Genomic DNA, 23,279 nt, shown 5'->3' with positions numbered 1-23,279 from the left:
CAGCCCCCAGTACACTGACCACACCGCTCCAGCCCCCAGTACATTGACCACACCGCTCCAGTCCCTGGTACACTGACCACACCTCCCCAGTCCCCAGTACACTGACCACACCGCTCCAGCCCCCAGTACACTGCCCACACCGCTTCAGCCCCATGTACACTGACCACACCGCTCCAGCCTCCGGTGCACTGACCACACCGCTCCAGCCCCCAGTACACTGACCACACCGCTCCAGCCCCAGTACACTGACCACCCCGCTCCAGTCCCCAGTACACTGACCACACCTCTCCAGTCCCTAGTACACTGACCACACCACTCCAGCCCCCCAGTACACTGACCACACCACTCCAGTCCCCAGTACACTGCCCACACCGCCCCAGCCCCCAGTACACTGACCACACCGCTCCAGCCTCCTGTGCACTGACCACACCGCTCCAGCCCCCAGTACACTGACCACACCGCTCGAGCCCCTAGTACACTGACCACTCCTCTCCAGTCCCTAGTACACTGACCACACCGCTCCAGCCCCCCAGTACACTGACCACACCACTCCTGTCCCCAGTACACTGACCACACCGCTCCAGCCCGCCAGTACACTGACCACACCACTCCAGTCCCCAGTACACTGACCACACCGCTCCAGCCCCCCAGTACACTGACCACACCGCTCCAGCCCCCGGTACACTGACCACACCGCTCCAGCCGCCAGTACACTGACCACACCGCTCCAGTCCCCAGTACAGTGACCACACCGGTCCAGCCCCCAGCACACTGCCCACACCGCTCCAGCCCCCAGTACACTGACCACACCGCTCCAGTCCCCGGTACACTGACCACAGCGCTCCAGCCCCCGGTACACTGACCACACCGCTCCAGCCCGCCAGTACACTGACCACACCGCTCCAGCCCCCCAGTACACTGACCACACCGTTCCAGCCTCAGTACACTGACCACCCCGCTCGAGTCCCCAGGACACTGACCACCCCGCTCCAGTCCCCAGTACACTGACCACACCTCTCCAGTCCCTAGTACACTGACCACACCACTCCAGCCCCCAGTACACTGACCACACCACTCCAGTCCCCAGTACACTGCCCACACCGCTCCAGCCCCCAGTACACTGACCACACCGCTCCAGCCTCCGGTGCACTGACCACACCGCTCCAGCCCCCAGTACACTGACCACACCGCTCCAGCCCCAGTACACTGACCACCCCGCTCCAGTCCCCAGTACACTGACCACACCTCTCCAGTCCCTAGTACACTGACCACACCACTCCAGCCCCCCAGTACACTGACCACACCACTCCAGTCCCCAGTACACTGCCCACACCGCTCCAGCCCCCAGTACACTGACCACACCGCTCCAGCCTCCGGTGCACTGACCACACCGCTCCAGCCCCCAGTACACTGACCACACCGCTCCAGCCGCCAATACACTGACCACACCGCTCCAGCCCCCAGTGCACTGACCACACCGGTCGAGTCCCCAGTACACTGACCACACCTCTCCAGTCCCTAGTACACTGACCACACCGCTCCAGCCCCCCAGTACACTGACCACACCACTCCAGTCCCCAGTACACTGACCACACCGCTCCAGCCCGCCAGTACACTGACCACACCACTCCAGTCCCCAGTACACTGACCACACTTCTCCAGTCCCCCAGTACAGTGACCACAGCGCTCCAGCCCCCCAGTACACTGACCACACCGCTCCGGCCCCCGGTACACTGACCACACCGCTCCAGCCCCCAGCACACTGCCCACACCGCTCCAGCCCCCAGTACACTGACCACACTGCTCCAGACCCCAGTACACTGACCACACCGCTCCAGCCCCCGATACACTGACCACACCGCTCCAGCCCGTCAGTAAACTGACCACACCGCTCCAGCCCCCAGTACACTGACCACACCGTTCCAGCCCCAGTACACTGACCACACCGCTCCAGCCCCCAGTACACTGACCACACCGCTCCAGTCCCTGGTACACTGACCACACTGCTCCAGCCCGCCAGTACACTGCCCACACCGCTCCAGCCCGCTGTACACTGACCACACCGCTCCAGCCTCCGGTGCACTGACCACACCGCTCCAGCCCCCAGTACACTGACCACACCGCTCCAGCCCGCCAGTGCACTGACCACACCGCTCCAGTCCCCAGTACACTGACCACACCTCTCCAGTCCCCAGTACACTGACCATACCGCTCCAGTCCCCAGTACACTGACCACACCACTCCAGTCCCTAGTACACTGACCACACTGCTCCAGTCCCCAGTACACTGACCACACCACTCCAGTCCCCGGTACACTGCCCACACCGCTCCAGCCCCCAGTACACTGACCACACCGCTCCAGTCCCCAGTACACTGCCCACACCGCTCCAGCCCGCAGTACACTGACCACACCGCTCCAGCCCCAGTACACTGACCACACCACTACAGTCCCTAGTACACTGACCATACCGCTCCGGCCCGCAGTACGCTGACCACACCGCTCCAGCCCCAGTACACTGACCACACCGCTCCAGCCCCAGTACACTTACCACACCGCTCCAGCCCCAGTACACTGACCACACCGCTCCAGTCCCCAGTACACTGACCACACCTCTCCAGTCCCCAGTAGGCTGACCACACCGCTCCAGCCCCCGGTACACTGACCACACCGCTCCAGCCCCAGTACACTGACCACCCCTCTCGAGTCCCCAGTACACTGACCACACCGCTCCAGCCCCCAGTACACTGACCACACCGCTCCAGTCCCTGGTACACTGACCACACCGCTCCAGCCCGCCAGTACACTGCCCACACCGCTCCAGCCCCCAGTACACTGACCACACCGCTCCAGCCTCCGGTGCACTGACCACACCGCTCCAGCCCCCAGTACACTGACCACACCGCTCCAGCCCGCCAGTGCACTGACCACACCGCTCCATTCCCCAGTGCACTGACCACACCTCTCCAGTCCCCAGTACACTGACCACACCGCTCCAGTCCCCGGTACACTGACCACACCACTCCAGTCCCCAGTACACTGACCACACCGCTCCAGTCCCCAGTACACTGCCCACACCGCTCCAGCCCGCAGTACACTGACCACACCGCTCCAGCCCCAGTACACTGACCACACCACTACAGTGCCTAGTACACTGACCATACCGCTCCAGCCCCCAGTACACTGACCACACCGCTCCAGCCAAAGTACACTGACCACACCACTCCAGCCCCCATTACACTTACCACACCGCTCCAGCCCCAGTACACTGACCACACCGCTCCAGTCCCCAGTACACTGACCACACCGCTCCAGCCCCAGTACACTGACCACACCACGCCATCCCCCATTACACTTACCACACCGCTCCAGCCCCAGTACACTGACCACACCGCTCCAGTCCCCAGTACACTGACCACACCTCTCCAGTCCCCAGTAGGCTGACCACACCGCTCCAGCCCCCGGTACACTGACCACACCGCTCCAGCCTCCGGTGCACTGACCACACTGCTCCAGCCCCTCAGTACACTGCCCACACCGCTCCACTCTCCCAGTACACTGACCACACCACTCCAGTCCCCAGTACACTGACCACACCGCTCCAGCCCCAGTACACTGACCACACTGCTCCAGCCCCCAGTACACTGACCACACCGCTCCAGTCCCCAGTACACTGACCACACCTCTCCAGTCCCCAGTACACTGACCACACCGCTCAAGCCCGCTAGTACACTGACCACACCGCTCCAGCCACCACTACACTGACCACACCGCTCCAGTCCCCCAGTACACTGACCACACCACTCCAGCCCCCAGTACACTGACCACACCTCTCCAGTCCCCAGTAGGCTGACCACACCACTCCAGCCCCCAGTACACTGACCACACCTCTCCAGTCCCCAGTAGGCTGACCACACCGCTCCAGCCCCCCAGTACACTGACCACACCGCTCCAGTCCCTGATACACTGACCACACCTCCCCAGTCCCCAGTACACTGACCACACCGCTCCAGCCTCCGGTGCACCGAGCAGACCGCTCCAGCCCCCAGTACACTGACCACACCGCTCCAGCCCCCAGTACATTGACCACACCGCTCCAGTCCCTGGTACACTGACCACACCTCCCCAGTCCCCAGTACACTGACCACACCGCTCCAGCCCCCAGTACACTGCCCACACCGCTCCAGCCCCATGTACACTGACCACACCGCTCCAGCCTCCGGTGCACTGACCACACCGCTCCAGCCCCCAGTACACTGACCACACCGCTCCAGCCCCAGTACACTGACCACCCCACTCCAGTCCCCAGTACACTGACCACACCTCTCCAGTCCCTAGTACACTGACCACACCACTCCAGCCCCCCAGTACACTGACCACACCACTCCAGTCCCCAGTACACTGCCCACACCGCCCCAGCCCCCAGTACACTGACCACACCGCTCCAGCCTCCGGTGCACTGACCACACCGCTCCAGCCCCCAGTACACTGACCACACCGCTCCAGCCCCTAGTACACTGACCACTCCTCTCCAGCCCCCGGTACACTGACCACACCGCTCCAGCCGCCAGTACACTGACCACACCGCTCCAGCCCCCAGTGCACTGACCACACCGGTCGAGTCCCCAGTACACTGACCACACCTCTCCAGTCCCTAGTACACTGACCACACCACTCCAGCCCCCAGTACACTGACCACACCACTCCAGTCCCCAGTACACTGACCACACCGCTCCAGCCCGCCAGTACACTGACCACACCACTCCAGTCCCCTAGTACACTGACCACACCGCTCCAGCCCCCAGTACACTGACCACACCGCTCCAGCCCCCGGTACACTGACCACACCGCTCCAGCCGCCAGTACACTGACCACACCGCTCCAGTCCCCAGTACACTGACCACACCGCTCCAGCCCCCAGCACACTGCCCACACCGCTCCAGCCCCCCAGTACACTGACCACACCGCTCCAGTCCCCGGTACACTGACCACAGCGCTCCAGCCCCCGGTACACTGACCACACCGCTCCAGCCCGCCAGTACACTGACCACACCGCTCCAGCCCCCCAGTACACTGACCACACCGTTCCAGCCCCAGTACACTGACCACCCCGCTCCAGCCCCCAGTACACTGACCACACCACTCCAGCCCCAGTACACTGACCACCCCGCTCCAGTCCCCAGTACACTGACCGCACCTCTCCAGTCCCTAGTACACTGACCACACCACTCCAGCCCCCCAGTACACTGACCACACCACTCCAGTCCCCAGTACACTGCCCACACCGCTCCAGCCCCCAGTACACTGACCACACCGCTCCAGCCTCCGGTGCACTGACCACACCGCTCCAGCCCCCAGTACACTGACCACACCGCTCCAGCCCCTAGTACACTGACCACTCCTCTCCAGCCCCCGGTACACTGACCACACCGCTCCAGCCGCCAGTACACTGACCACACCACTCCAGCCCCCAGTGCACTGACCACACCGGTCGAGTCCCCAGTACACTGACCACACCTCTCCAGTCCCTAGTACACTGACCACACCGCTCCAGCCCCCCAGCACACTGACCACACCACTCCAGTCCCCAGTACACTGACCACACCGCTCCAGCCCGCCAGTACACTGACCACACCACTCCAGTCCCCAGTACACTGACCACACCGCTCCAGTCCCCCAGTACACTGACCACAGCGCTCCAGCCCCCCAGTACACTGACCACACCGCTCCAGCCCCCAGTACACTGACCACACCGCTCCAGCCCCCAGCACACTGCCCACACCGCTCCAGCCCCCAGTACACTGACCACACCGCTCCAGACCCCAGTACACTGACCACACCGCTCCAGCCCCCGATACACTGACCACACCGCTCCAGCCCGTCAGTACACTGACCACACCGCTCCAGCCCCCCAGTACACTGACCACACCGTTCCAGCCCCCAGTACACTGACCACACCGCCCCAGTCCCCAGTACACTGCCCACACCGCTCCAGCCCGCAGTACACTGACCACACCGCTCCAGCCCCAGTACACTGACCACACCACTACAGTCCCTAGTACACTGACCATACCGCTCCGGCCCGCAGTACGCTGACCACACCGCTCCAGCCCCAGTACACTGACCACACCACTCCAGCCCCCATTACACTTACCACACCGCTCCAGCCCCAGTACACTGACCACACCGCTCCAGTCCCCAGTACACTGACCACACCGCTCCAGCCCCAGTACACTGACCACACCACGCCATCCCCCATTACACTTACCACACCGCTCCAGCCCCAGTACACTGACCACACCGCTCCAGTCCCCAGTACACTGACCACACCTCTCCAGTCCCCAGTAGGCTGACCACACCGCTCCAGCCCCCCGGTACACTGACCACACCGCTCCAGCCTCCGGTGCACTGACCACACTGCTCCAGCCCCTCAGTACACTGCCCACACCGCTCCAGTCCCTGGTACACTGACCACACCGCTCCAGCCCGCCAGTACACTGCCCACACCGCTCCAGCCCCCAGTACACTGACCACACCGCTCCAGCCTCCGGTGCACTGACCACACCGCTCCAGCCCCCAGTACACTGACCACACCGCTCCAGCCCGCCAGTGCACTGACCACACCGCTCCAGTCCCCAGTGCACTGACCACACCTCTCCAGTCCCCAGTACACTGACCACACCACTCCAGTCCCCAGTACACTGACCACACCGCTCCAGTCCCCAGTACACTGCCCACACCGCTCCAGCCCGCAGTACACTGACCACACCGCTCCAGCCCCAGTACACTGACCACACCACTACAGTCCATAGTACACTGACCATACCGCTCCAGCCCCCAGTACACTGACCACACCACTCCAGCCACAGTACACTGACCACACCACTCCAGCCCCCATTACACTTACCACACCGCTCCAGCCCCAGTACACTGACCACACCGCTCCAGTCCCCAGTACACTGACCACACCGCTCCAGCCCCAGTACACTGACCACACCACGCCATCCCCCATTACACTTACCACACCGCTCCAGCCCCAGTACACTGACCACACCGCTCCAGTCCCCAGTACACTGACCACACCTCTCCAGTCCCCAGTAGGCTGACCACACCGCTCCAGCCCCCCCAGTACACTGACCACACCGCTCCAGCCTCCGGTGCACTGACCACACTGCTCCAGCCCCTCAGTACACTGCCCACACCGCTCCACTCTCCCAGTACACTGACCACACCACTCCAGTCCCCAGTACACTGACCACACCGCTCCAGCCCCAGTACACTGACCACACTGCTCCAGCCCCCAGTACACTGACCACACCGCTCCAGTCCCCCAGTACACTGACCACACCGCTCCAGTCCCCCAGTACACTGACCACACCGCTCAAGCCCGCTAGTACACTGACCACACCGCTCCAGCCACCACTACACTGACCACACCGCTCCAGTCCCCCAGTACACTGACCACACCACTCCAGCCCCCAGTACACTGACCACACCTCTCCAGTCCCCAGTAGGCTGACCACACCACTCCAGCCCCCAGTACACTGACCACACCTCTCCAGTCCCCAGTAGGCTGACCACACCGCTCCAGCCCCCCAGTACACTGACCACACCGCTCCAGTCCCTGATACACTGACCACACCTCCCCAGTCCCCAGTACACTGACCACACCGCTCCAGCCTCCGGTGCACCGAGCAGACCGCTCCAGCCCCCAGTACACTGACCACACCGCTCCAGCCCCCAGTACATTGACCACACCGCTCCAGTCCCTGGTACACTGACCACACCTCCCCAGTCCCCAGAACACTGACCACACCGCTCCAGCCCCCAGTACACTGCCCACACCGCTCCAGCCCCATGTACACTGACCACACCGCTCCAGCCTCCGGTGCACTGACCACACCGCTCCAGCCCCCAGTACACTGACCACCCCACTCCAGTCCCCAGTACACTGACCACACCTCTCCAGTCCCTAGTACTCTGACCACACCACTCCAGCCCCCCAGTACACTGACCACACCACTCCAGTCCCCAGTACACTGCCCACACCGCCCCAGCCCCCAGTACACTGACCACACCGCTCCAGCCTCCGGTGCACTGACCACACCGCTCCAGCCCCCAGTACACTGACCACACCGCTCCAGCCCCTAGTACACTGACCACTCCTCTCCAGCCCCCGGTACACTGACCACACCGCTCCAGCCGCCAGTACACTGACCACACCGCTCCAGCCCCCAGTGCACTGACCACACCGGTCGAGTCCCCAGTACACTGACCACCCCTCTCCAGTCCCTAGTACACTGACCACACCGCTCCAGCCCCCCAGTACACTGACCACACCACTCCAGTCCCCAGTACACTGACCACACCGCTCCAGCCCGCCAGTACACTGACCACACCACTCCAGTCCCCTAGTACACTGACCACACCGCTCCAGCCCCCCAGTACACTGACCACACCGCTCCAGCCCCCGGTACACTGACCACACCGCTCCAGCCGCCAGTACACTGACCACACCGCTCCAGTCCCCAGTACACTGACCACACCGCTCCAGCCCCCAGCACACTGCCCACACCGCTCCAGCCCCCCAGTACACTGACCACACCGCTCCAGTCCCCTGTACACTGACCACAGCGCTCCAGCCCCCGGTACACTGACCACACCGCTCCAGCCCGCCAGTACACTGACCACACCGCTCCAGCCCCCCAGTACACTGACCACACCGTTCCAGCCCCAGTACACTGACCACCCCGCTCGAGTCCCCAGTACACTGACCACCCCGCTCCAGTCCCCAGTACACTGACCACACCTCTCCAGTCCCCCAGTACACTGACCACACCACTCCAGCCCCCCAGTACACTGACCACACCACTCCAGTCCCCAGTACACTGCCCACACCGCTCCAGCCCCCAGTACACTGACCACACCGCTCCAGCCTCCGGTGCACTGACCACACCGCTCCAGCCCCCAGTACACTGACCACACCGCTCCAGCCCCAGTACACTGACCACCCCGCTCCAGTCCCCAGTACACTGACCGCACCTCTCCAGTCCCTAGTACACTGACCACACCACTCCAGCCCCCCAGTACACTGACCACACCACTCCAGTCCCCAGTACACTGCCCACACCGCTCCAGCCCCCAGTACACTGACCACACCGCTCCAGCCTCCGGTGCACTGACCACACCGCTCCAGCCCCCAGTACACTGACCACACCGCTCCAGCCCCTAGTACACTGACCACACCACTCCAGTCCCCAGTGCACTGACCACACCGGTCGAGTCCCCAGTACACTGACCACACCTCTCCAGTCCCTAGTACACTGACCACACCGCTCCAGCCCCCCAGCACACTGACCACACCACTCCAGTCCCCAGTACACTGACCACACCGCTCCAGCCCGCAAGTACACTGACCACACCACTCCAGTCCCCAGTACACTGACCACACCGCTCCAGTCCCCCAGTACACTGACCACAGCGCTCCAGCCCCCCAGTACACTGACCACACCGCTCCGGCCCCCGGTACACTGACCACACCGCTCCAGCCGCCAGTACACTGACCACACCGCTCCAGCCCCCAGCACACTGCCCACACCGCTCCAGCCCCCCAGTACACTGACCACACCGCTCCAGCCCCCGATACACTGACCACACCGCTCCAGCCCGTCAGTACACTGACCACACCGCTCCAGCCCCCCAGTACACTGACCACACCATTCCAGCCCCAGTACACTGACCACCCCGATCGAGTCCCCAGTACACTGACCACACCGCTCCAGCCCCCAGTACACTGACCACACCGCTCCAGTCCCTGGTACACTGACCACACCGCTCCAGCCCGCCAGTACACTGCCCACACTGCTCCAGCCCCCAGTACACTGACCACACCGCTCCAGCCCCCAGTACACTGACCACACCGCTCCAGCCAGCCAGTGCACTGACCACACCTCTCCAGTCCCCAGTACACTGACCACACCGCTCCAGTCCCCGGTACACTGACCACACCGCTCCAGCCCCCAGTACACTGACCACACCGCTCCAGTCCCCAGTACACTGCCCACACCGCTCCAGCCCGCAGTACACTGACCACACCGCTCCAGCCCCAGTACACTGACCACACCACTACAGTCCCTAGTACACTGACCATACCGCTCCAGCCCCCAGTACACTGACCACACCACTCCAGCCCCAGTACACTGACCACACCACTACAGTCCCTAGTACACTGACCATACCGCTCCAGCCCCAGTAAACTGACCACACCGCTCCAGCCCCCAGTGCACTGACCACACCGGTCGAGTCCCCAGTACACTGACCACACCTCTCCAGTCCCTAGTACACTGACCACACCGCTCCAGCCCCCCAGCACACTGACCACACCACTCCAGTCCCCAGTACACTGACCACACCGCTCCAGCCCGCCAGTACTCTGACCACACCGCTCCAGTCCCCAGTACACTGACCACACCGCTCCAGTCCCCCAGTACACTGACCACAGCGCTCCAGCCCCCCAGTACACTGACCACACCGCTCCGGCCCCCGGTACACTGACCACACCGCTCCAGCCGCCAGTACACTGACCACACCACTCCAGCCCCCAGCACACTGCCCACACCGCTCCAGCCCCCCAGTACACTGACCACACCGCTCCAATCCCCGGTACACTGACCACACCGCTCCAGCCCCCGATACACTGACCACACCGCTCCAGCCCGTCAGTACACTGACCACACCGCTCCAGCCCCCCAGTACACTGACCACACCGTTCCAGCCCCAGTACACTGACCACCCCGATCGAGTCCCCAGTACACTGACCACACCGCTCCAGCCCCCAGTACACTGACCACACCGCTCCAGTCCCTGGTACACTGACCACACCGCTCCAGCCCGCCAGTACACTGCCCACACCGCTCCAGCCCCCAGTACACTGACCACACCGCTCCAGCCCCCAGTACACTGACCACACCGCTCCAGCCAGCCAGTGCACTGACCACACCTCTCCAGTCCCCAGTACACTGACCACACCGCTTCAGTCCCTAGTACACTGACCACACCGCTCCAGTCCCCAGTACACTGACCACACCGCTCCAGTCCCCGGTACACTGACCACACCGCTCCAGCTCCCAGTACACTGACCACACCGCTCCAGTCCCCAGTACACTGCCCACAACGCTCCAGCCCGCAGTACACTGACCACACCGCTCCAGCCCCAGTACACTGACCACACCACTACAGTCCCTAGTACACTGACCATACCGCTCCAGCCCCCAGTACACTGACCACACCACTCCAGCCCCAGTACACTGACCACACCACTCCAGCCCCCATTACACTTACCACACCGCTCCAGCCCCAGTACACTGACCACACCGCTCCAGTCCCCAGTACACTGACCACACCACTCCAGTCCCCAGTACACTGACCACACCGCTCCAGCCCCAGTACACTGACCACACCACGCCATCCCCCATTACACTGACCACACCGCTCCAGCCCCAGTACACTGACCACACCGCTCCAGTCCCCAGTACACTGACCACACCGCTCCAGTCCCCAGTACACTGACCACACCACGCCAGCCCCCATTACACTTACCACACCGCTCCAGCCCCAGTACACTGACCACACCACTACAGTCCCCTGTACACTGACCACACCACTCCAGTCGCCAGTACACTGACCACACCTCTCCAGTCCCCAGTAGGCTGACCACACCGCTCCAGCCCCCGGTACACTGACCACACCGCTCCAGCCTCCGGTGCACTGACCACACTGCTCCAGCCCCTCAGTACACTGACCACACCGCTCCAGCCCCAGTACACTGACCACACCACTCCAGCCCCCATTACACTTACCACAACGCTCCAGCCCCAGTACACTGACCACACCGCTCCAGTCCCCAGTACACTGACCACACCGCTCCAGCCCCAGTACACTGACCACACCACTCCAGCCCCCATTACACTTACAACACCGCTCCAGCCCCAGTACACTGACCACACCGCTCCAGTCCCCAGTACACTGACCACACCGCTCCAGTCCCCAGTAGGCTGACCACACCGCTCCAGCCCCCCGGTACACTGACCACACCGCTCCAGCCTCCGGTGCACTGACCACACCGCTCCAGCCCCCCGGTACACTGACCACACCGCTCCAGCCTCCGGTGCACTGACCACACCGCTCCAGCCCCCAGTACACTGACCACACCTCTCCAGTCCCCAGTACACTGACCACACCGCTCCAGTCCCCTAGTACACTGACCACACCACTCCAGCCCCCAGTACACTGACCACACCGCTCCAGTCCCCAGTACACTGACCACACCGCTCCAGCCCCCGGTACACTGACCACACCGCTCCAGTCCCCGGTACACTGACCACACCGCTCCAGCCCGTCAGTACACTGACCACACCGCTCCAGCCCCCCAGTACACTGACCACACCGTTCCAGCCCCAGTACACTGACCACCCCGATCGAGTCCCCAGTACACTGACCACACCGCTCCAGCCCCCAGTACACTGACCACACCGCTCCAGTCCCCAGTAGGCTGACCACACCGCTCCAGCCCCCCGGTACACTGACCACACCGCTCCAGTCCCTGGTACACTGACCACACCGCTCCAGCCCGCCAGTACACTGCCCACACCGCTCCAGCCCCCAGTACACTGACCACACCGCTCCAGCCCGCAGTACACTGACCACACCGCTCCAGCCAGCCAGTGCACTGACCACACCACTCCAGTCCCCAGTACACTGACCACACCTCTCCAGTCCCCAGTACACTGACCACACCGCTCCAGTCCCCAGTACACTGACCACACCGCTCCAGTCCCCGGTACACTGACCACACCGCTCCAGCCCCCAGTACACTGACCACACCGCTCCAGTCCCCAGTACACTGCCCACACCGCTCCAGCCCGCAGTACACTGACCACACCGCTCCAGCCCCAGTACACTGACCACACCACTACAGTCCCTAGTACACTGACCATTCCGCTCCAGCCCCCAGTACACTGACCACACCACTCCAGCCCCCATTACACTTACCACACCGCTCCAGCCCCAGTACACTGCCCACACCGCTCCAGCCCGCAGTACACTGACCACACCGCTCCAGCCCCAGTACACTGACCACACCACTACAGTCCCTAGTACACTGACCATTCCGCTCCAGCCCCCAGTACACTGACCACACCGCTCCAGTCCCCAGTACACTGACCACACCGCTCCAGCCCCAGTACACTGACCACACCACGCCAGCCCCCATTACACTTACCACACCGCTCCAGCCCCAGTACACTGACCACACCGCTCCAGTCCCCAGTACACTGACCACACCTCTCCAGTCCCCAGTAGGCTGACCACACCGCTCCAGCCCCCCGGTACACTGACCACACCGCTCCAGCCTCCGGTGCACTGACCACACTGCTCCAGCCCCTCAGTACACTGACCACAACGCTCCAGCCCCAGTACACTGACCACACCGCTCCAGTCCCCAGTACACTGACCACACCGCTCCAGCCCCAGTACACTGACCACACCACTCCAGCCCCCATTACACTTACAACACCGCTCCAGCCCCAGTACACTGACCACACCGCTCCAGTCCCCAGTACACTGACCACACCGCTCCAGTCCCCAGTAGGCTGACCACACCGCTCCAGCACCCCGGTACACTGACCACACCGCTCCAGCCTCCGGTGCTCTGACCACACCGCTCCAGCCCCCCGGTACACTGACCACACCGCTCCAGCCTCCGGTGCACTGACCACACCGCTCCAGCCCCCAGTACACTGACCACACCTCTCCAGTCCCCAGTACACTGACCACACCACTCCAGTCCCCTAGTACACTGACCACACCACTCCAGCCCCCAGTACACTGACCACACCGCTCCAGTCCCCAGTACACTGACCACACCACTCCAGCCCCCAGTACACTGACCACACCGCTCCAGCCCCCGGTACACTGACCACACCGCTCCAGTCCCCGGTACACTGACCACACCGCTCCAGCCCCCGGTACACTGACCACACCGCTCCAGTCCCCAGTACACTGACCACACCTTTCCAGTCCCCAGTACACTGCCCACACCGCTCCAGTCCCCCAGTACACTGACCACACCACTCCAGTCCCCAGTACACTGACCACACCGCTCCAGCCCCAGTACACTGACCACACCGCTCCAGCCCCCAGTACACTGACCACACCGCTCCAGTCCCCCAGTACACTGACCACACCTCTCCAGTCCCCGGTACACTGACCACACCGCTCCAGTCCCCAGTACACTGACCACACCACTCCAGCCCCCGGCATACTGACCACACCACTCAACCCCCGGTACACTGACCACACCGCTCCAACCCGCCAGTACACTGACCACACCGCTCCAGCCCCCCAGTACACTGACCACACCCCTCCAGCCCCCGGTACACTGACCACACTGCTCCAGCCCCCAGTACACTGACCACACCGCTCCAGCCCGCCAGTACACTGACCACACCGCTCCAGTCCCCAGTACACTGACCACACCGCTCCAGCCTCCGATGCACTGACCACACCGCTCCAGCCCCCGGTACACTGACCACACCGCTCCAGCCTGCCAGTACACTGACCACACCGCTCCAGCCCCCCAGTACACTGACCACACCATTCCAGCCCCAGTACACTGACCACCCCGATCGAGTCCCCAGTACACTGACCACACCGCTCCAGCCCCCAGTACACTGACCACACCGCTCCAGTCCCTGGTACACTGACCACACCGCTCCAGCCCGCCAGTACACTGCCCACACCGCTCCAGCCCCCAGTACACTGACCCCACCGCTCCAGCCTCCGGTGCACTGACCACACCGCTCCAGCCCCCAGTACACTGACCACACCGCTCCAGCCCCCTAGTACACTGACCACTCCTCTCCAGTCCCCAGTACACTGACCACACCGCTCCAGTCCCCAGTACACTGACCACACCGCTCCAGCCCGCCAATATACTGACCACACCTCTCCAGTCCCCAGTACACTGACCACACCACTCCAGTCCCCAGTACACTGACCACACCTCTCCAGTCCCTATTACACTGACCACACCGCTCCAGTCCCCAGTACACTGACCACACCGCTCCAGTCCCTAGTACACTGACCACACCGCTCCAGTCCCCAGTACACTGACCACACCACTCCAGTCCCTGGTACACTGATCACACCTCTCCAGTCCCCAGTACACTGACCACACCACTCCAGTCCCTAGTACACTGACCACACCGCTCCTGTCCCCAGTACACTGACCACACCACTCCAGTCCCTGGTACACTGACCACACCGCTCCAGTTCCTAGTACACTGACCACACCGCTCCATTCCCAGTACACTGACCACACCGCTCCAGCCCCCCAGTACACTGACCACACCGCTCCAGCCCCAGTACACTGACCACACCACTCCAGCCCCAGTACACTGACCACACCACTACAGTCCCTAGTACACTTACCACACCGCTCCAGCCCCAGTACACTGACCACACCGCTCCAGTCCCCAGTACACTGACCACACCTCTCCAGTCCCCAGTAGGCTGACCACACCGCTCCAGCCCCCCGGTGCACTGACCACACCGCTCCAGCCTCCGGTGCACTGACCACACCGCTCCAGCCCCTCAGTACACTGACCACACCGCTCCAGCCCCAGTACACTGACCACACCGCTCCAGTCCCCATTACACTGACCACACCGCTCCAGCCCCAGTACAATGAGCACACCGCTCCAGTCCCCATTACACTGACCACACCGCTCCAGCCCCAGTACAATGAGCACACCGCTCCAGTCCCCAGTACACTGCCCACACCGCTCCAGTCCCCAGTACACTGACCACACCGCTCCAGCCCCAGTACACTGACCACACCACTCCAGCCCCCATTACACTTACCACACCGCTCCAGCCCCAGTACACTGACCACACCGCTCCAGTCCCCAGTACACTGACCACACCTCTCCAGTCCCCAGTAGGCTGACCACACCGCTCCAGCCCCCCAGTACACTGACCACACCGCTCCAGCCTCCGGTGCACTGACCACACCGCTCCAGCCCCCAGTACACTGACCACACCGCTCCAGCCTCCGGTGCACTGACCACACCGCTCCAGCCCCCAGTACACTGACCACACCGGTCCAGACCCCAGTACACTGACCACACCGCTCCAGTCCCCAGTACACTGACCACACCGCCCAAGTCCCTGGTACACTGACCACACCGCTCCAGTCCCCTAGTACACTGACCACACCGCTCCAGCCCCCCAGTACACTGACCACACCACTCCAGTCCCTAGTACACTGACCACACCGCTCCATTCCCAGTACACTGACCACACCGCTCCAGTCCCCAGTACACTGCCCACACCGCTCCAGCCCCCAGTACACTGACCACACCGCTCCAGTCCCCCAGGACACTGACCACACCACTCCAGTCGCCAGTACACTGACCACACCGCTCCAGTCCCCAGTACACTGCCCACACCGCTCCAGCCCCCAGTACACTGACCACACCGCTCCAGTCCCCCAGTACACTGACCACACCACTCCAGTCCCCAGTACACTGACCACACCGCTCCAGCCCCAGTACACTGACCACACCGCTCCAGCCCCCAGTACACTGACCACACCGCTCCAGTCCCCCAGTACACTGACCACACTGCTCCAGTCCCCTAGTACACTGACCACACCTCTCCAGTCCCCGGTACACTGACCACACCGCTCCAGTCCCCAGTACACTGACCACACCACACCAGCCCCCAGTACACTGACCACACCGCTCCAGCCCCAGTACACTGACCACACCGCTCCAGCCGCCAGTACACTGACCACACTGCTCCAGCCCCAGTACAATGAGCACACCGCTCCAGTCCCCAGTACACTGACCACACCGCTCCAGCCCCAGTACACTGACCACACCACTCCAGCCCCCATTACACTTACCACACCGCTCCAGCCCCAGTACACTGACCACACCGCTCCAGTCCCCAGTACACTGACCACACCTCTCCAGTCCCCAGTAGGCTGACCACACCGCTCCAGCCCCCCAGTACACTGACCACACCGCTCCAGCCTCCGGTGCACTGACCACACCGCTCCAGCCCCCAGTACACTGACCACACCGCTCCAGCCTCCGGTGCACTGACCACACCGCTCCAGCCCCCAGTACACTGACCACACCGGTCCAGCCCCCCAGTACACTGACCACACCGCTCCAGTCCCCAGTACACTGACCACACCGCCCAAGTCCCTGGTACACTGACCACACCGCTCCAGTTCCCTAGTACACTGACCACACCGCTCCAGCCCCCCAGTACACTGACCACACCACTCCAGTCCCTAGTACACTGACCACACCGCTCCATTCCCAGTACACTGACCACACCGCTCCAGTCCCCAGTACACTGCCCACACCGCTCCAGCCCCCAGTACACTGACCACACCGCTCCAGTCCCCCAGGACACTGACCACACCACTCCAGTCGCCAGTACACTGACCACACCGCTCCAGTCCCCAGTACACTGCCCACACCGCTCCAGCCCCCAGTACACTGACCACACCGCTCCAGTCCCCCAGTACACTGACCACACCACTCCAGTCCCCAGTACACTGACCACACCGCTCCAGCCCCAGTACACTGACCACACCGCTCCAGCCCCCAGTACACTGACCACACCGCTCCAGTCCCCCAGTACACTGACCACACTGCTCCAGTCCCCTAGTACACTGACCACACCTCTCCAGTCCCCGGTACACTGACCACACCGCTCCAGTCCCCAGTACACTGACCACACCACACCAGCCCCCAGTACACTGACCACACCGCTCCAGCCCCAGTACACTGACCACACCGCTCCAGTCCCCAGTACACTGACAACACCGCTCCAGCCCCCAGTACACTGACCACACCTCTCCAGTCCCCAGTACACTGACCACACCGCTCCAGTCCCCAGTACAGTGACAACACCGCTCCAGCCCCCAGTACACTGACCACACCTCTCCAGTCCCCAGTACACTGACCACACCACTCTAGTCCCCGGTACACTGACCACACCTCTCCAGCCCCCAGTATACTGACCACACCACTCCAGTCCCCAGTATACTGACCACACCACTCCAGTCCCTAGTACACTGACCACACCGCTCCAGCCCACAGTACACTGACCACACTGGACCAGCTCCCCAGTACACTGACCACACTGGACCAGCTCCCCGTTCACTGAAAGCACTGACTGCACCAGCCTCCAGTTCATTGACCACAGTGGCTCCTGTTCACTGGTCTCTCCACTCTGGCCCCACTGACCACTGGCTGCTCTGTTCCAGCCACAGATTGATAGATTTAGGGACTCTGGGAAAATGAAAGGACGTGGGGATAGCCCTGGACGTGTGGCTGATGTTAATTGTACACATTAGAGTTATGAATATAGACCATTCAGCTCCTCGATCTGCTCTGCTACTGAATACAAACGTGGATGATTCAATGATTTGAATCCATTTTCCAGTCTGTGCCCCATTACGCTGGCTACCCTGGTCGACCAGTGATCTCTCTGCCTATTCCAGCCTCGAGTGTGTTCAATATCAGATCTTCCATGGCTGTCTGGGTCAGAGAGTTTCCAACATTAACCACCTACAGCCAGGAGAAATGTCCCTGTGATCTAAAAGATTGTCTCCGTGCCCTAAACAGCCCCTCCCCCGTTTATTGTGTGGGTCTGCCCGGTGTAATGTGAGGAGAGTATTGGATGATAGTAAATCGAAGGATATCAATTTACTATCATCTAGTAAACCTATTATCTGGGTTCCTTTGATCTTAGAGTATAAAAGTTTGGGACAACATGAAGGGCCGAAGGGCCTGTACTGTGCTGCGCTGTTCTATGTTCTAATATTGAATCCCGATACTTTGAGAACACAGACACACTCTCGGGAAGATTTATGATTGAGATGAGGAGACATTTCTCCTGTCAGGGGAGTTTGGAATCCTCTACCCAGAGTCTTGCGGATACTCCATTGCTGAGTATATTGGAGGTTGTAACAGATCGATGTTTGGTCTTTCAGGGAACCGAGGGACGGTGGGGGTGAAGTGGATATGAATCGTAAGGTCAGCCAGGATAGTAAGGAGGCTGAATGGGCCACTGATTTCCCAGGATGTTGCTGGGACTGGAGGGTTTGAGTTATAAACAGAGGTTGGATACGCTGGGGCTGTTTACCCTGGACCATAGGAGACTGGGGGCTGATCTTAAAGAGTTTTATAAAATCATGAGGGGCACGAACAGGGTGAATACTCAAGATCTTTTCCCCAGGGTAGGGGAGTCCAAACTTGGAGGGCATAGGTTTAAGGTGGAAGGGGAAAGGTTTAGCAGGGACTTGAGGAGCACCATTTCCATGCAGAAGTATTGAAAAGAAAACTGCCAGAGGAATTGGTAGATGCAGGAACAATTACAACATTTAAAAAGCACTTGGATAAGTACGTGGATAGGAAAGGTTTAAAAAGATATGTGCTGAAAATGTGTTGCTGGAAAAGCGCAGCAGGTCAGGCAGCATCCAAGGAACATCCTGTTCCTTGGATGCTGCCTGACCTGCTGCGCTTTTCCAGCAACACATTTTGAGCTCTGATCTCCAGCATCTGCAGTCCTCACTTTCTCCTTAAAAAGATATGTGCCAGGAGCAGAAAATGGGACTAGTTTAGTCCGGGAAACCTGGTGGGCCTGGATGATTTGGACCGAAGGGTCTGCATCTGTGCTGTATGAGTGTACGACTCCATGACTTCTGCCTCTATTTCATGTGGTCCTCCCTTCCCTTATATTCCCACCATCCCCCGAGCCATCATCTCATTCCTCTCAACCTCCCTCCTGTCTGCTCCCTCACTCTCCCTTCCCTCTGTTGTTGCCACTGTTGAGTCAGTGTTAAGGGGGTTCTTTTCCCTGTCTCGTTCCAGTCCGCCGAATTCCGGATGCCAGCTGACCAGGGCATTGCCGGGCACGTCGCCACAACAGGCAAAATCCTCAACATCAAGGACGCCTACTCTCACCCTCTCTTTTACCGGGGCGTGGACGACAGTACGGGCTTCCGCACGCGGAACATCCTGTGCTTCCCCATCATCGATGACAACCACCGTGAGTACACAGCAAGATCCCAGCATTGCGCCATCTTTCCCAAAGCGCAGAGAGAAAAGGTCCCAGGCTAGAGGGACGGAGCAGTGCCTGATGTGGGAAGTACAAAAGTGTAAAAACTAAACCAAAAAAAAAGGGCAATTAAGAGTGTTTAACAATTCTACAGCACGAAACCTCCTTCATTGTCTACAACGTAGCCCCACGTCCCAGATTCTGTCATGGAATGGGTTGTTTTCAGTACAGCCAGCTCATTGTCATCCACTTCTACACCCCATTATCACCTCTCTCGTTTCTCATCTTCCCTGGGTTTACGGTCAGCAATCCCTGCCTTCATTCCTGAAACATCTTTTGCCCGAAATGTCGATTTTCCTGCTCCTCGGATGCTGCCTGACCTGCTGTGCTTTCCCAGCAACACTCTGATCCAGACTCGGATCTCCAGCATCTGCAGTCCTCGCTTTTGCCTCATCCCTTTGTCTGCCTGTCCGTTGTTTCTCTGTCTCTCTGCTCCATCTCCACTCATCCATTTACTCCTTTTCCCTGTCATCAGCATAAATGCCACCTTCCCTCAGCTGCTCCTGATGAAGGATCAGTCAACTCGAAATGTTAACAGAGTTAAAAATCCCGCAACACCAGGTTATAATCCCATCAGGTTTAATTGGAAGCGCTAGCTTTCGGAATGTCGCTCCTTCATCACAATCACCTGTGGAAAAGACCTTTGCCATTCACCTTATCTCTGCCTCTCATGATTTTATAAACTTTTATAAAGTCACCTCTCAACCTCTTACATTCCAGCGAAAAAAAAAGTCCCAGCCTTTCCAGCACTCCTTAAAAATCAAACCCTCCAATGCCAGCAACAATCCCGTGAATCTCTTCAGAACCCTCTCCAATTTAATAATATCCTTCTTATAGCAGCAGGGCAACCAGAACTGGACACAGTATTCCAAAACAAGCCTCACCACAACATGATGTCGTAGCTCCCATACTCTATGGTCTGAGCAATGAAAAAAATCTTCGAGGAGAAAGTGAGGACTGCAGATGCTGGAGATCAGAGCTGAAAATGTGTTGCTGGAAGGGCTTATGCCTGAAAGGTCGATTCTTCTGCTCTTTGGATGCTGCCTGACCTGCTGCGCTTTTCCAGCAACACATTTTCAGCTCTGAACAATGAAAGCAAGCATGCTAAATGGCTTCTTAACCATCCTGTCTAGCTGTGATGCAACTATGTAAGAATTATGTAATTGGACCCCTCGGTCTCTCCAGGGTCCCACCATTAACTGTATCAATCCTGCCCCTGTCTGTTTTACCAAAATGTAGCACCTCACATTTATCCAAATTAAACTTCATCTGCCACTCCACATTCCATCGACCCAATTGATCAAGATCCCTTTGTAATCATAGATAACCTTCTTCATTGTTCAGCTAGGAGAAAGTGAGGACTGCAGATGCTGGAGACCAGAGTTGAAAAATGTGGTGCTGGAAAAACACAGCAGGTCAGGCAGCATCTGAGGAGCAGGAGAATAGAATAGATAAACTCAGATTTCTCCAGCTTCCTCATTTCCCCCCCCCCCCACCTTATCTTAGTCCCAACCCCTGTATTCAGCACCGCCCCCTTGACCTGCAATCTTCTTCCTGACCTCTCCGCCCCCACCCCCTCTCCAGCCTATCACCCTCACCTTCACCTCCTTCCACCTATCGTATTCCCAGCGCCCCTCCCCCCAAATTCTCTCCCCCCCTACCCTTTATCTCAGCCCGCTTGGCACACCATTCCTGAAGAAGGGCTCATGTCCGAAACATCGATTCTCCTGCTTCTCGGATGCTGCCTGACCTGCTGCGCTTTTCCAGCAACATATTTTTCAACTTCTTCACTGTCCAGTACAGCACCAATTTTTGTGCCATCCACAAGCTTACTAACCATGCTTCCTAAATTCTCCAGCCAGTTGTTTATATAAATGACAAAAAACAGTGGACACAGCACTGATCTCCAAGGAACACTGCTAGCCACAGGTTCCCAGTGTGAAAAACAACCCTGCATGTATTCCTGTGCTTGACATTTGGCATTCCTGCGCGTGTCCTGATGAGTGCAGGGATAAAGCTTTGCTAACATGGCTTTTCAAGAATATTCAGGCTTTGTACTAAGTGAACCCCACTTTATTTATTCTCAGATGACCATGGCAGTAATTTTATAAGATTTTTGAGTCCCACTAACTGAGCTTTGATTATAATTTGGCCATGAACTAAGTGAATGGTGAACCAGTTGGAGGACTAAGTAGCCACCACACGTATTTAACTCACCGAGCCCCAACATCTAACTCAGTAAAATCTGATCATTTGAAATTTGTTAACATACGTCCTGATCCACCTGATGGTAATCTTGGATGAATCAGATTGCAAAGTGAGACCTGCCTAAAAAAAAACATAATTTTTCTTATTTCTTTTTCCTTTTGGTTTATTTTGATGGCCAATCATTGAACATATTCCAAAAAGGCTGTCAACAAATGTTTAACAAAAGAAGGTTTACTGTACAAAAGAAAAAAAAAGTATAATGCTTAAAAAAAATTTGAAAACAATCTTATTCCTATATTCATTTGCATCGCTTTTACCCTCAGCACAATCTTATAGAAACTTAAACCTCAGTGAAGGACCACTTTAACGCTCCTTATTCAGATGCTGTGATTGTAAATCTTTTCAGAACATATCTGCATTCACTCAATGCTATTTTATTTAGTTAATGCCTTATCCTGAGATCCTAAAAATAAATTGCTAACTTAGCTCACTTATTATTTAACATGGGTTCCTTCCACATGTCTTCTGCAGCCTTCTGCTTTCAGAATTTTCTTCTGAACAATTCATGACTTTGTCCCCCGAATCCTGACTACTAAACTAAGAGCCCTTGGTTTTTTTGTTGAACACATTTTCTCTCTGAACAAATCTCTAAATTCTAGACTATTCTCATGTTCTGTGATGCCGGACTCCTGTTGCTAGGCAACATCAGATTTTTTTACTCTAATGCACTGAACTCTTTACTTCAAGGGTTTTAAGGACCTCATTGAAATGTATGTTTTAAAAAAATCTCCCTTACCACTCACAGAATATTCTAAACTGAAACTAAAAATCTTGTCCTCTGCACTTCTTAACACACATGAAATATAGAAGC

General features: G+C 59.3%; 1 protein-coding gene across 3 annotated transcripts in view; it reads left to right on the top strand.

Moving 5' to 3' along the window:
• LOC132816569 (cGMP-dependent 3',5'-cyclic phosphodiesterase) overlaps positions 1–23,279 on the top strand; it is a 312,596-nt gene that overhangs the window by 237,427 nt on the left and 51,890 nt on the right. For all 3 annotated transcript variants that reach the window (XM_060826337.1, XM_060826336.1, XM_060826338.1), the window contains one exon: positions 19,954–20,131. In XM_060826337.1, the coding sequence (XP_060682320.1) occupies positions 19,954–20,131 (178 nt within the window). The remainder of the gene's footprint in view (positions 1–19,953; positions 20,132–23,279) is intronic.

The sequence above is a fragment of the Hemiscyllium ocellatum genome, chromosome 6, assembly GCF_020745735.1.
Source record: "Hemiscyllium ocellatum isolate sHemOce1 chromosome 6, sHemOce1.pat.X.cur, whole genome shotgun sequence".
NCBI lineage: Eukaryota > Metazoa > Chordata > Chondrichthyes > Orectolobiformes > Hemiscylliidae > Hemiscyllium > Hemiscyllium ocellatum.
Note: the sequence above shows the minus strand (reverse complement) of the source record. Positions and strands in the feature narration are given on the sequence as shown.